The sequence below is a fragment of the Petromyzon marinus genome, chromosome 14 (genome assembly GCF_048934315.1).
Source record: "Petromyzon marinus isolate PM22_M1 ecotype Great Lakes invasive population chromosome 14, UKy_Petmar_22M1.pri1.0, whole genome shotgun sequence".
Lineage (NCBI taxonomy): Eukaryota > Metazoa > Chordata > Hyperoartia > Petromyzontiformes > Petromyzontidae > Petromyzon > Petromyzon marinus.
In genome coordinates this window covers 13576019-13588937 of record NC_133680.1, presented here as the reverse complement: position 1 = coordinate 13588937, position 12919 = coordinate 13576019, and the positions used below count along the sequence as shown (strand labels likewise).

The 12919-nt window shown below is 47.4% G+C and overlaps 1 protein-coding gene across 3 annotated transcripts in view; it reads right to left on the bottom strand.

The window, feature by feature from the left end:
* LOC116942303 (glutamate receptor-interacting protein 1-like) overlaps positions 1-12919 on the bottom strand; it is a 374480-nt gene that overhangs the window by 49546 nt on the left and 312015 nt on the right. For all 3 annotated transcript variants that reach the window (XM_032954032.2, XM_032954031.2, XM_032954033.2), the window contains one exon: positions 4098-4243. In XM_032954032.2, coding sequence (XP_032809923.2) covers positions 4098-4243 — 146 coding nt within the window. The remainder of the gene's footprint in view (positions 1-4097; positions 4244-12919) is intronic.

Here is a 12919-nt window from a genome sequence, read left to right as displayed (position 1 = left end):
AAATATCCGGGGTAAACACAGATTAACACACAAGCAGAAAAGAAAAAAAATATATACTTGTAGGCCGAGCGCGAGAAAACGTCTTTTGCCGCACTCGTCACACATGCACGGCTTCTCGTCCATGTGCTAGGGTTGAACAGCGCCCCCCCCCCCAGACAGGGACAGCAGATTTTTGGCTGTTGTGGGCTCGGCTGAACCGCTTGCACCACCTCCTTTCCCCGCCGCAGGATGGTGGTCCAGCTAACCCTCCTTGAGCTAAGCCCACGACTGGAATGTCGTTTCTTGGCCTCTCGTGTCTCTGCTGCCCAACCAGACGACCCCACTGAAGCCCACACAGGGGACTCTTCATTCACAACCCTTGGCCGTCTTGACGATCTTCGTGAAGTTTTCCAGGAACATAGCTTGGGGTCCGTCGCAATGTTGCCTTGGCAGGAACACAGTTTGGGGTTCATGGCAATGTTGCCTTGGCAGAAACACAGCTTGGGGTCCGTGGCAATGTTGCCTTGGCAGGAACACAGCTTGGAGTCCGTGGCAATGTTGCCTTGACAGGAATACAGGTTGGGGTCCGTGGCAATGTTGCCTTGGTAGGAACACAGGTTGGGGTCCACGGCAATGTTGCCTTAGCAGGAACACAGCTTGGAGTCCGTGGCAATGTTGCCTTGGCAGGAACACAACTTGGAGTCTGTGGCAATGCCGCCTTGGCAGGAACACAGCTTGTGGTCCGTCGCACTATCAACTACGCCTCATTCAGGCTGTGCCATGGGCGCGATCAACCAGGCCTCACTCAGGCTGCACCAGGTGCACGATTTACTAGGCCTCACTCAGGCTGCTCCAGGTGCACTGTCAACCAGGCCTCACTCAGGCTGTGCCTTGTGCATGATTAACCAGGCCTCTCTCAGGCTGCGCCAGGTGCACGATCCGCCAGGCCTCACCCAGGCAGTGTCATGTGCACAACCAGGCCTCACTCAGGCCACGCCACGTGTATGACCAACTAAGCCTCACTCAGGCTGCGCCTTGTGCATGTTTTACTAGGCCTTACTCAGGCTGCGCCATGTGCACAATTTACTCGGCCTCACTCAGGCTGTGTCATGTGCAGTACTACCTAAGCATCACTCAGGCCGTGCCAGGTGCACGATTAACTAGGCCTCACTCAGGCTGCGCCACGTGCACGATTAACTAGGCCTCACTCAGGCTGCGCGAGGTCCACGATCAGCCAGGCCTCACTCAGGCTGCGCCAGGTGCACGATTTACTCGGCCTCACTCAGGCTGTGTCATGTGCAGTACTACCTAGGCCTCACTCAGGCTGCGCCAGGTGCACGATCAGCTAGGCCTCACTCAGGCTGCGCCACTTGCACGATTAACTAGGCCTCACTCATGCTGTGCCGCGTGCGCGACCAACCAGGCCTCACCCAGGCTGCGCCAAGTGCGCGACCAACCAGGCCTCACTCAGGCTGCGCCAGGTACACACACGAGCGCACATCACCACACCATCACACCATCACACACACGAGTGTACACCATCACACACACACGAGTGCACATCACTACACTATCACACACATACAGAGTGCACACCACCACACTATCACACACACACACAGAGTGCACATCACCACTCCATCACACACACAGAGTGTATATCACCACACCATCACATACATGAACGCAGAAGTCCCTCTCGTCACGGCCACTCTCACACGGCTCACACGGCTCACCCTCACACAGCTCACTCACACACATGGCTCACTCACACACACGGCGCACTCACACAAACTCACACGCAGCTCACACACAGCTCATTCTCACTCACATTTTCACACACTCACGCACAGTTTACACTCACGCAAAACAACTCACAAAAACAACTCACGCTGCTACACACGCCACCGCCATCTTGAGAGGCTGATCCTGGGGTCGTGGGTTCGATCCCTGGACCCTGTGAGATGTTGACTACCTCGCCTAGTCTACAGGAGGGCGTGGGTTCGATCCCTGGACCCTGTGAAATGTTAAATTGATAAAATAAAATAACACAATTTCACTCCAGCGCTGTCCTACCAGACAGTATCGTCTCTTCACCTGATGAAGGCCGCTTGTGTTGTGGCCGAAACGTCGTGAGAATATTATTGTGTTATTTTATTTGATCAATTTATTATTTTATTCTCATTCTACGTGACTTTACCGAAAGAACCAAAGAAGAAGAGTATATCTAGGGCAATTACTGAAGGCAGACCGGGATAAAACATTTTTATAAAATAAGCAGGTGAGCAAGACTAACAGTCCACAGGTGCAATTTTAAACCTTGCCTGTTGCATGACAGCCTCTTATTGAAAAAATAGTATCACTGTGAAATTCAACAGTGGGTGTCCTGCATAAGTATTGGCTCCTCGCCATAGGAATGTAGATCAACATTTTCTTTTTACAATCGCTTGATTCACGTTGACTTTTGGCGGCAGTTACAGGGTGACTGACGCATGAGCAACGACTCGGACATCTAAATCTGCCTTGTAAATTTACTTTGCAAAAAAACGGAAAAAATTGTGTGATAAAAAATCGCAAGGTTTTTATTGTTGTTGCATGGCATGACGCCGGAGTGCGGTTCAATCAGTCGCGAAGGCTCGCCATTCACCACTGTCCTCATTACAACTTACGTATTTCAATTAAGTGTGGGCAATTTAGCATTATTTTGCATTTGGAAACCCCTGTTGGATGAAGGGACTCATTAACCTCCCACACCGCTCACAAATTATTAACGTACTCCAGTAATCTCTCCCATTGCGATAGGCAGAACGAATCCATTTACCAGGGACTCTGGCACATGCTACCACTCAGTACACAGAGAGCCGAGCTGTAATGGCTTACTAGGCCTCGCTGGGTCTCGCACACACACACACTCAACGCAATATGATCGCGAATCCTGTCTTGCTTCTTTCTCCCGATCTCATATTTTTCCTATCAGCGCTATATATAAGCCGCATTAAAGATGCCAATTTGGTTTAAGTGCAATATGCCCCTTGTGCACATTAATGGCATTTCCCCTCTCCCTCTGCGTTGAAATATAATTCAGTCTCAGTCCTTGTCTAGCCCTAATCACAGACCACTCAGTGACACGGGTGTTTGAGCCAAGAGCTTTGGTCAAATTGCACGTAAATCACGGCTTAACAATGACCATAAAAAAAGCTTCAAACTTCAAGACGAGCCCAGTTCGTACGATAACGGCACAGCTGTAAAGTTATGTGAGCTCTCCTGCTTTGAATTTTCCACATGGATACAAATCGAGAGTCAATGACAATTGCTGTACAAGGACACAAAAGTCAAAACAGCTGGCGCAATCGGCCAGTTAATGCTCAAGCCACAAGTAAAACAGATGAAGGGTGCCCCCCATGCGCAAATGAGTGGTGAGCCAGAGCTCATCACGGCTCTGTAAATTAGACATTCCTCTGGTGAGGGCCGGGCTTTCACAGGACAACCAATGTTGATCTCTCACAAAGTGGGGTCCACGGGGTGGTGCTCCTTACTTCGATGGCAGAGAAATGATCCGAGTCGACTCAGACAATGGACGTCAGCTCACAAATGTCATGACCAGCTCTGCCAGTGTCATAACCACGCTGGTACAGCATCCTGTGCCAAAGCGGTTCGGCTAGATGACCGAACCTGCAGCGAAGACTCAAAAGGAACTAAACTAAACTACATAGATATTTTTTTATAAGTGACCTGGCCACACATGATTGCTCAACAAAGTGGCTTATGATCACGTGGAAAATTTATTGCAGACAAATATTCGAAACGCATGTTTCAAAATGTGGAGGACAAAATCGGAGGACTCGGAGAAAAATCCACACGACCACTGGGAGAGAGATATGAAAACTCAAAATATACAACAGGTGTCAGGGTCGAGTTCGAACCCACGACTTCCTGTATACCAGGCGAGGTAGTTTACATCTCGCCACCATGGCGCCCTGTAATGGCTGCAGCTGGCTGATCGTGCGCCGTTTCCCGGTGGATTCCTCTCCGTACTGCGATGCACGTGCGGATTCGGTTTCGCCCACGCCACCTACCCCCCACCCTCCACCCCCCAGAGCCCCGAACCCTCTCCTCACCAGAGTTGTCTTCATCCTTGCGGACTTTGAGCTTGACGAAGTCGTCGCTCTGCTGCAGGATGTGGACAGTCTCATCCACCGAGGAGGTTTCCAGGCGCGTGTGGTTGATGGCCAGGAGGCGGTCGCCGGGCTCCAGCGTGCCCAGCCTGTAACAACGCGGGCACACACGCCGTGGTCAACACTGAACCCTGTCCCGTTCCGATGACGTATTCCGTTACGATGACGTACGTGTACGAAACAGGAATAAAAACTAAAATAAAATAATTGTATCAGTACAAAGGCTCCCACAAGGCCATGCAGGAGGGCATGTGGCACAATTTTCCGCCAGCTATCATAGAGTGCGGTCGTGTCACAATAGTTCTCTGCGGTGAGTACAATGTCTTTAAAAACAATGGTGCTACGTCTCTCAAAATAAGATTAACGCTGAACCGCTTGTGTGTTCCGAGGTTCAGAGGTGAAGAGGACACTCACCCTGTGACTTGCAGACGTCTCGGAACGGGAAAGGGTTAATCTTAGTATGACTGATGCAGCGGTGGTGCAGTTGTAAACACGCTGCCTTACCAACTCGACCACCTGACTTAAATTCCCCCGCCTCAGCTAACACTCGTGGCGAGCGGTATCTGTCAGGACCTAGGGCACCCTCCCTCCTTCATCCAACCCACACTGTCCAGGGGATGAAGTATGGTCACACATCCTCCATGACAAACACCGCCATTCAATTGGCGCGTCCTTATACTGTAAGTGTGAGTCTGATTGCCTTTAAGTCACATGGGGTACAACGGGCACTGTGATTGGTTCCAATGGGGTTAGCATGGTTATTCTCCATATCCAGAAAGCAAAGTGGCAATGACAGCTGGGTTTGAGTGTGGAAGCTGTGCAGGGCTATTGTTGAGAAAAGCAAACACTCAGGATAAGCAATGCACCATACCGAGCCATACAGGGTATTGCGGGTCAGGGTGCTCTGAGGTAGAAATCGTACTCAAAAGACTTTTCCACGTGGCCAAGATGCTGACTTTTTACTGTTAATTAAATAAATAAAAGCTATATTTTTTTAAACGCTAAATCCGAAAGTGAAAGCTGTACCACCATGGTTTCCTACGGATTATGAGATGCTCCAGAATAAATAACCCACGCCAAATGTTTGTGTCGCAGACAACCACGGATTTTGGCTGATGATAGACATGAGCACTATGGTAATATAATAACACAGCCATTCACAGTAATATGAATGGTAAACCATGAACGGCTCACTGTATATACGCGTGCATATAGGCACACCAAGTAATCACACAGTAACTGCGCATGGGCACACGTAACCCACGGTTGATAATACACAGGTATCTACGCAATTTGGGCATGGGCCTGGCTTTTCACAACGAGAACACGGGAATTTTTTTTCCACCTCAAGCCTCCCGCCTCCCACCCAGGAGGCACTGCTATAGAGAAAGGCAGGGAGGAGGAGGAGTATGGCTGTAGCCACGACACGCCTTCACTCCCTGCAGCGTGGAAGTTGGAGGAGCGAGACAGCGCGCGTTTCCAATGAAGCAGTCGCACTGTGGACCAGGCATGCGCGCCTCCACGGGCCACGTGTTTGTTTACAGGGCCACGTGTTTGTTTACAGGGCCACGTGTTTGTTTACAGGGCCACGTGTTTGTTTACAGGGGCACGTGTTTGTTTACAGGGCCACGTGTTTGTTTACACGGCCACGTGTTTGTTTACACGGGCCACGTGTTTGTTTACAGGGCCACGTGTTTGTTTACACGGCCACGTGTTTGTTTACAGGGCCACGTGTTTGTTTGCACGGGCCACGTGTTTGTTTACAGGGCCACGTGTTTGTTTACACGGGTCACGTGTTTGTTTACAGGGCCACGTGTTTGTTTACACGGCCACGTGTTTGTTTACACGGCCACGTGTTTGTTTACACGGCCACGTGTTTGTTTACACGGCCACGTGTTTGTTTACAGGGCCACGTGTTTGTTTACACGGCCACGTGTTTGTTTACACGGCCACGTGTTTGTTTACACGGCCATGTGTTTGTTTACACGGCCACGTGTTTGTTTACAGGGCCACGTGTTTGTTTACACGGCCACGTGTTTGTTTACACGGCCACGTGTTTGTTTACAGGGCCACGTGTTTGTTTACACGGCCACGTGTTTGTTTACAGGGCCACGTGTTTGTTTACACGGCCACGTGTTTGTTTACACGGCCACGTGTTTGTTTACACGGGCCACGTGTTTGTTTACAGGGCCACGTGTTTGTTTACACGGCCACGTGTTTGTTTACAGGGCCACGTGTTTGTTTACACGGGCCACGTGTTTGTTTACACGGCCACGTGTTTGTTTACACGGGCCACGTGTTTGTTTACACGGCCACGTGTTTGTTTACACGGCCACGAGGGTGGTGCGATGCCAGCGAGGAAATTAATTTGAAGGGGGGGGGGGGGGCACCACACCGCTATTTTCACTGGGCGAGCGATACCAGGGTGACGGCGTCATGGTTTTAAAGCTTTTACATTCTGAACTCTGCGCCGCTAATAACGATAAACCGCCGCTCTTTCGCGCAAACAGTAAAACACTTTCAAAAAAGTAAAAGTTTCACCGCGGTGCACGGTTGACAGCATATAACTGTGCAAGAAATATCATCCTTCCAACCTCAGTGTACGTGAAAGGCTATGCATTCATAATGCATCACAAAGAACACATTCAAGGTGCCGGAGACACCTCAATAAACACACGCAGCTAAGTCTGGCTGCTGGAATGGATTCACGGGAAAGCTGCAAGAAAGGATCTCACTCTTACAGGACTGCAGCGAGAAAAAAATTAAACCGGTTATACATTCTACACGGAATTTGTTGCATTAATGCGCGTAAAAGCGTGCACACCTTTGGAAGCCCAGGTAAAGGTGAAATGGTCAACAGTGGCACCGAGCCAACACATCAGTTCTGGTTCGCTGATGAAGGGTAAAAGTCTCATTATTGTTTTAACAATGTAGTTACCAATTCATTTTGTTGTTGTTACATTGCCCACACGATATCAAGCTTCTGCTAGCAGTGTAATAATTCACCCTTAAACTGCTGGTTCGATGAATTGTCGCCATTCGGGCTTGCGATCAGATTTTAAGATTGGATGATTTTGTTCTACATATTGGTAGCAGGAGTCACGGGAACCCATGGCATAGGACATATGAATAAAAAACACTTATTGTTACACAATTCCACGTCTTTATGTTATTGTGAATTTATAGCAATTGATAATTCAATGCATTATTACACAAATAATTTCTAGTATCAATATCCACGCAGAGAAATTACATTTTATTTGCATTTAAAGCAAAATCCAGTTTCGTCCCCTATTTCAAGCAGTGCCCTTCTGGAAAGTATTTGCAATTCACTCCGGCTTCTCTGGACACACAAGGGACATCATACTGTACTGGTATTATTATACTGGTCACGTGGCATTGTGGCAAGAGCGCTCCTCTCCCAAATTGGAAGGTTGGGAGTTCGTTTCCCGGCCGGGGCTCAACTCAGCCATATATCCCCCTGGGGTAAGTGAACACAAGTACGTTGTAGTAGTTTTTTTTATTATCGCAGCCAGTATCACGGTTCATAATTGATGCTTTGTTGAGGCCTAATTTGTGACGATAGGAACCTTCCACCACCCGATACAGACAAATTAATTGTCAAATGTACGAAGTTTTAGGGTTCAGTTTACATAATAATGCGATTCTGCTACAGGATAGTGTATTCATGAGTAATTGTAATGAATAATGCATATATAATGTGATCTGAGCCATTGATTATGCATATATAATGTTAATCAATGGCTCAGATCATTTCTAATAAAATGAATATTCATTTGTCATGGTGAATATCTCGTTTAAATCTAATTCTATCCTGCTGTGACGTCATTACACGTATTTAAGAAGCTGCGTGAGGTTACATTGTTATTCTGACTTTCAGAATATTGTCCTGACGATGCTTGATGTAGTTTCAAATGAAACGTCGTGGTATCTAATTGCTGAAGCTCATTGTAAGGATTGTTCTTTAACTTATATGCGAGCAGTAACAATAATCTTTGGCACGATAGATGTGAGTACTCGTGGCAATTACATTTATTTTGCAGTGTCAGGTGATGGAGGGTTTTTTATGTCACAAATTAGGTCAGATTATGAAGTGGCCTAACCCAAAAATCTATTATGTGGATTATATGAGTGCTAAAATAAGTACAGTAATACCCAGATTTACGTCTCCCCCTTTTACGTCGTTTCGCAAATACATTGTCACTTTATTATTAACACCGCTACCTAATTTGGGTCGCCTCAACCCACACTGAACCTGGGCTGCCATGAGGGACGATTGCCACCCAATGCCCATTTGAGCGGGAAGACATTTCCTGTTTAGCCGTTATCATGACTGGAACAGAGGAGCAGAGTCACGAGTCCCGGCATGGAATGATTCACAAGGACTGTAACACCTTGAGCCTCTTACCCTTCAGGGGACTCTGTTTAACACTATTTATAGTGTTTTTATTTTATTTTACCAGGTAAGGCCCAATGAAGTAGCTATTTCTCAGAAGCGACCTGGCTATCACAAATGATAATCCAATGAAGTGGCTTATGTTGAAATTTATCGCAGCCAAAAACTCTAAACGCACGTTGATTCTAAATGTGGAGGGAAAATCCGTAGGACCTGGAGAAAAATCCACTTGACTACGGGGAGAACATGCAAACTCACAATATACAGGTGTCAGTTTTGGGATTGAACCCACGACCTCCTGTATACCAGGCAAGGTAGTTAACATCTCTCCACCACTTACACAAACACTGGCCTGAAGTGTTTAATGGGAGCATTGACTCCAAGCACTCTTGTCCTGGGCCAAATTGATAATCATCGCCATCAGCCATGCTCTATCCACTGTTGGATGAATGCCTCCCATAGCCATCTCCATATCTTGTGATCCTGCAATGTAATAATCCACTTCCATTCAATTAAATTTGTTGTGCGGTAAATCCTGTTTAGCCATTCAACAAGATAGCTTACGAGGGAGCACTGTGGCGTATCAGCACAGAACAAGAGCAACGACATCAAAGTGATGCTGAATGGGCAAAAACGGAACAGAACCCGTCAGAGGTACAGACAGAAATGATGCATAAAGAACACAAATTGACAACATTAACAAAATGTACAACAGGCACATCGAACCAAAAACAAGGACGAGGTAATGAATGGCTGGAGAGGGGATGAGCGCAAGGCGGAGGGATTACGGTCGAGCAAATAAGACAGCCCTGACAGAAGCGTGCAGAGAACCAAAAGGCGGGTTTGCTACAGATGCATTCCCTCTGAAGTTTAGTGTTACAGATGTAAAATCCAGGTGAGTGGTGCTGCATGTGAAGCAGAATCGGTGCACTTTGTGTTTCAATGTCATTTGATGGTCGCCCTGGTCCATTTTCAATCTGGCGTTGGTGAAATTAGGACCACTCAGCGGGCAGTGGCCATGTGATGGAGCAGTTGTCCCCCGCGATTTTGTTAATGTGGAGTTTCCACTGCTTGGTTAATTTCACTAACGGAGGCCAGATGTCATCGTATGCGTGACTGTGTGAATTTTATTTCCACGCATTAATTAACAAGGCATAACGTACAACTGTACAACATGCAACGGTGTAAAAAAAAAACCGTGCGTTCTATTGCCTTTGCAAACAATGCCTCGTGGGCAATCGCGATTGTCTAGGGGGATTTGTTTCCTCTTTCCCCAATCCTCTCTATGTAATCACACGAGCGAAATTGCCATTGCGGGATATTGCCGAAGCTGAGTGTGCCGTTATGTGCGTCAATTCATTACCTGGTAGGCGAACGTCTTGACGCACGAGACAATTGCATGTTAATTGAGAGCGCTAAGCTGCACCTGAGTCACTGGACGGCCAAGGTGGGGCGATTTGTAATGCGCGACCCGCCCCCCCCCCTCGGTTCGCAAGGAAATCCCTGGAGAGGATGCAATGTGCACTTCTGCAGAGCCAACCCAAAGAGAGCCCATTACCTTGAGGGGCATTGCTGACAGCCTAATCTGGATTGTAAACTACCAAATTGCCAAACTGCCAAGCTGCCAAGAGAACCAATAACAAGGCAATCACTCGCACGCGCACACGGAAACACGCACATTGGACATCCCACCGCACCGCGTTTTGACTACAGGAGTGTGGAATCTGATCGTTTAATGTCTTAGAAACCAAGGAGAGCATTGTGGGTTAGCATTCATCTCGATCGGCTGTCCTGGGTCAGTGGTGGAAATTTTGAATTAATATGGTAGGAGCCAGGCTCCTTTTCATAAGATGACCGCTGACGACTTCTAGAAAGTGGGTGTCATTTTATTGAACTCAGAAGGATGATCAGCCGAGTTGACGGCAGCCGTCCCATGAGTAGGTAAGCATCAAGAAGGGGATGAAAGTGTTGTGTGTGTACATATAAGTTGTTGAGAGCAATGTAGTTACCCAATATGGACAAGCCAATGCTCTTGGTTAAAGCGTAATCCAATGTCCTCAGAACAGACAGGGCAGTTATATTTTTATTTATAGTTGTAGACAGAATTAGCCTTTACATGCCAAAACACAACAACATATAATTTGATGTTTCTTTGATATCTGTATAATTTTAAGGACATTTACGGTGACAAAGACGAAGATTCCCCCATATAACCTATAGAGGTTGTTGGAGCAAGTGCTGGTAACAGAGGGCCTATACAGGCCGGCATGGCGCACAAGTGGGTGGGTGGCCAACATCACACCCGGCTCCCTTTGTCTCCCCAATGCTGATGTTTACACTCTGCACTAGGTACTCATTTATGGCTGAGTAGCTCTAGGGTAGAGCGAGGACGGGTTCAGATACTCGTCACCATTGTCGGCCGTGAGCCGGAATTGAACGAAGGCCGCATGGGGCTTCATAGAACAGCACGCTAACCACTACACGACCGCTATAACATGAATATAGTAGAAAGAGAATAGGCTTTACCCTTTCACGCAAAAGGTTCCTGTAAACAGAGTGTCCCAGTGAGCCATCAGGTCTCTTTTCGATTAAAACATCCAAGAATGGTAACTGTCTACAGGAAAGCCACCCATACAGATGCCTACCTAAAACCTGACTCCCACCACCATCCATCCCAAAATAATTCCCTCATAAAAACTCTACACCATAGAGCTCATTGCATTTCCGACCATCACCACCTAGCCAGTGAACTGGAGCACGTACACCAAGCCCCCAAGAAGAATGGATATTCAGACTACCACCCCAACCATTGCGAAAGAACCATCTGAGGACCCAATTAAAACCATCACCTTGCCATACATAGCAGGGGTCACCAAAAAGATTTCCAAAATCATGAACAAATACAAGATCCAGGTTCGATTTAACACAGTACATAAAATTCGTGATCTGATCCCATCTTTGAAGGATGTGATCCCTGACATGCAATACCCCGGCGTCTACAAACTAACCTATGTCTGTGGCAGTAGTTACATTGGGGAAACTAAACGACATGTCTCGGACCGTGTTCGTGAACATAAGGCAGATCTGAAACACGGTAGGACCAATACCTCGGCCGTGGCTGATCATTGTTTAACACGGTGGGCTCACACAAAATTGATTTCTCTAAGACGAAGGTACTTTGCAAACCCACTGGCTATCAACAAAGATTCGTTCATGAAGCCATCCATATATATAGACACAGACACAATTTGAACCGAGAAGATGGGTACAAACTGAACAATCATTGGAAGGACGTTATTAACCAGTTTAAGTCATAACTGGCTGTGATGTTCCCATCCTACCACCATCCGATGTTAGTTGTTATTTTCGGCTCTCTGATTTTTTACATTAATAGATGCAATTTCTCACTAACACAGCTACTTCGCACGCCATCCTCGAGGCTGCTGCTTCACGATCTGCCATTGACATGCTAATCTCTCACATTAACATAGCCACCTTGGCACGCTCGCTGTGGAGGATGCTTGGCGGTCTTACATTGACATGCTAATCTCTCACATTAACATAGCCAGCTTGGCACACTTGCCATGGAGGATGCTCAGCCATCTTACATTGACATGCTAATCTCTCACATTAACATAGCCAGCTTGGCACACTCGCCATGGAGGATGCTTGGCAATCTTACATTGACATGCTAATCTCTTACATTGACATGCTAATTTTTACCTGGCAGCCCTTTCATTGGTGAAAAACCCACCACCACTTACATCAACATTGGCTGCTGACATTTGGGCTATGCCCATTTCAAGCCTTTATAAACAGTTGTCTTTAGAAGCTAACCCCCCTTTTCCTGATGACGACCGCTTGAGTTGCGATTGAAACGTCGTAGTTTTCTGTTATTTTGTTATTTTCTTTGAACCTATCTACGTGAGTTTACTGAAAGACTCAAAGAATATTAATTTCTGCAGTCACGAAAGCCTTAAGTCAAGATTTAATATATGTGTACAGTGACATGGAATGGGTCACTACGTAGCATGGCACTGGTTGCTGGCTGAGAAGGGGATCTGCAGTTGCAGCAGCCCTGTCTGTCAGCAGGTCACGTGACAAGCCAGAGAGAGGGATGTAGGGGAAAGGTTACAGAGGGGGCACGCGAGAGAAGCCCTGGAACCCACTAGTAGGTTCTAGAAAGGGGTTTTGGCCGGGGCAGAGCGAGGCCATGTTGGGAGGATAAAAGGGGACCCTGAGCAGGAGCTCGGGGCTGTCGCTTGGAGTGAGATTCCCGTCGTACTGCTGGAGTCTTCGCCGCCATCTACGTCTTCACCTGCTCGGCGTCGTCAGTCAGGCAGTCTGC